Source organism: Vicia villosa, linkage group LG1 (assembly GCF_029867415.1).
Source record: "Vicia villosa cultivar HV-30 ecotype Madison, WI linkage group LG1, Vvil1.0, whole genome shotgun sequence".
In the NCBI taxonomy this organism is placed as follows: Eukaryota; Viridiplantae; Streptophyta; class Magnoliopsida; order Fabales; family Fabaceae; genus Vicia; species Vicia villosa.
In genome coordinates this window covers 78,558,436-78,561,272 of record NC_081180.1, presented here as the reverse complement: position 1 = coordinate 78,561,272, position 2,837 = coordinate 78,558,436, and the positions used below count along the sequence as shown (strand labels likewise).

General features: G+C 36.8%; 1 protein-coding gene across 1 annotated transcript; it reads right to left on the bottom strand.

Moving 5' to 3' along the window:
- Positions 1–641: 641 nt before the first annotated feature.
- LOC131643063 (elongator complex protein 2-like) lies at positions 642–2,472 on the bottom strand. Its single transcript, XM_058913212.1, has 5 exons — positions 2,326–2,472; positions 2,105–2,206; positions 1,535–2,065; positions 976–1,273; positions 642–819 (listed from the first exon to the last, which is right to left on the bottom strand). The coding sequence occupies exons 1-3, from the start codon at positions 2,434–2,436 to the stop codon at positions 1,712–1,714; spliced, it is 567 nt and encodes a 188-aa protein (XP_058769195.1). The 5' UTR covers positions 2,437–2,472; the 3' UTR covers positions 642–819; positions 976–1,273; positions 1,535–1,711.
- Between the last annotated feature and the right edge of the window lie 365 nt (positions 2,473–2,837).

Sequence of the window (2,837 nt, the reverse complement as noted above, 5' to 3'; positions counted from 1 at the left end):
TTGCAACAGTTTTTGAATCATTAAGTCCATTATAAAAGTAATGTAACAAATATGCAGTAATTATTGGCACAATGACAACTTGGTCCCGTCTACATAATCACATTATTGACCATTCAAAGCATTTTGACCAATATGAGTCAGTAAGATGGTGCGATGAGATTATAATTTTACTCAATTCACTTGTGTTACCTTGGTCTAGACTATAAAATTAATAACAGAGTTGACCAAATAGAAAAGACACGCACATATATTCCAGGTCTGTGTTTCATAGAATGTTTTATGCAGGCAAATAAAATCATTAAAAAAAAGACCAATTAGCCAAATAATTAAAGTATGAAAGAATTGGAAACCTGCCCCCTTTACACGGATGATCTTCCAAACCAATATAATGAATCAATTAACTAGAATGCAGAGACGTAACAGGAAAAAAAGTACTCTTACATTAATCAATTCTTTTCGAGCTTCCTGCAGCTCATCGTTACTCTTACGCTCCTTGATGATTATTGTTTGGTTCAATGCATCTAAGTCTTCATATGCTTGTTCCTTCTCCCTTAAACCCTTTTGCAGTTCATCTACCTTCTTCAAAACTTCTCCATCGTCATCGTCTTCTATGTGCTTCAGGCCTTCAACACTCTTAGTGATCCTCTAAGTTGCTGAATCATAGTGATCCTCCCACTCATAGTTTAGAATCATAGTGATCCTCCCACTCTTAGTGATCCTCTAAGTTGCTGAATCATAGTGATCCTCCCACTCTTAGTGATCCTCTAAGTTGCTGAATCATAGTGATCCTCCCATTGTTATCAGGGGTCTCATATACAGCTGCAATGTAGAATAATCCTCAAAGTTACAAACTTTTAAGAGACCAATAGACAGAACATAATTGTTTAAAAGTTGATCAAATTTTACATAGGAAAATAAAACACAGGATTTAGTTTGCTACGTCACCAAAGTATCAAACTAAACAAAATAACTGACCTTGAACATAAATAGGTTTTTGTGATAGTACAAGAGCTGACATATTTGCACCCAAAATCTGAACGTTTGTCAAGTCATCATCAGAATAACAAGACTTTTGCAAAAATGATAACAGGGCTTCACACACTCTAGCAACTTTCTCATCAGCTCCACCGACAAAACGATGATTCCCTTTACTATGAACAACTGTCATACAATTTATATCATGACCATGAACCTGAGGGCGGGAAATCTCGTACCAAAGTTCTCCATCTTTGTGAGGAGCCTCTACTTTCCATGGCGCATAAATTCTAGTTGTCTGCAATTTTCACACATGAAAATCAATTTTAGAGCCAAGACAAATTCAAGATAACAACAAATGACTTGAGTTTCATTGTTTTTTCTTCAAACAAAATTTATATGACCAATTTCTTATTTCTTACTCAAACTAGACAACATATAGGAAGAGTGGCAGGCATTATCAAATTATAAAAGCTATTTTCATATAAAATTACAATAAATAAATCAATAGACATGAGCAATAGTATAGCTTTTGAGGACATAAGGTATTTTTAAATACCTGGTCATGGCTGGCTGATATAATGAAATCACCGGATTTACCCCATGCTATATCAGTCACTGATGCAAAATGACCAGAGGGAACCTTTTGTGTAAGCCAGTTGTCATCACTGACATTTTTCCAAAGATGAAAAGATCCACCATATCCATGTGCTAAAATCGAATCTCCATTTGGGCTCTAATGACCACCATAGAACCCCAGAGCACAGTGGCTTAGTTCGCCAACGGTGACCATATTCATCCACACACCAGAAGTTTTTTCAGGCTGCCAGATCATCACAGTCTTGTCCATTGATGGAGATAAAATGCTTTGAGGTTGATAATAGGCATCTCCTTCCGCGGATGCAACCAAAGGGGGTTGCCACGCTACTGAATATACCCAATCCTCGTGTCCAATTAAAAGAGATTCTAAGAATATTTGAAATGAGGACGAACCAGCCACAAGTACGGGACCTTCTATATATGATGATAAGCTTGTTTCTTCCATCTTGTATACCCCATTCCCGTTGGGCGTCGAGCTACGTAATGCCATCTTCCAAATTCGTATACATTTATCCTGAGATGAACTTACCAGAAAAAGATTGTTTACTTCCCCATTGATGCTAACAGGTAGTGAGAAATCCAAACTCCGGGTCCAATCTGTATGCCCTTTTAGTTCACACGCATGTACAAACTGGGTTCATAGGTAAAAGAAAAGTATAAGCATATTACACACTCGCAAAACGGAAACTACTAGTAACCGAAAAAGTTAATGCTAGAAACCTATAACTATAATTATGGAAACAAAGATACCTTTCCTGTCCTTCCACCACAGTAAAGGTGAATCTTGTTATCCAACCCTCCCATTGCAAGGACGATTTGACCACTACAACCAGGCAGTTCTGCCATGGATAGGGCTACCATAGATTTAGAACCAACAGAAATACTACGTTACTCTGAACCTGACAAGCACACTTTTGATCATTAATAAAACTAATAGAAAGGCAGTACTGACCTTTTGATCTTCAGCCAGTTTCAAAACATTTTGATCTACTTTCAGTTGCTCTATTGAAGCCATCTGAAGAGAGCTATTTTTTGTTGTATTCTGCATAAACAATAAATGCCAGCTTCTGAAGTAAAATTTTATTTAAATGACTTCGCAGACACATAATTTCATATCATTAAAAGCATAGAATATAACCACACATTGGAGCTCACCATTTTAATTTGAGTCAACAATTACTGTTAAATATTGGTACTATCTTCTCCCACATCACCAGGGACTAAAGTAACAAGCAAGGGAGCACTACCAAGATTAAGAACAG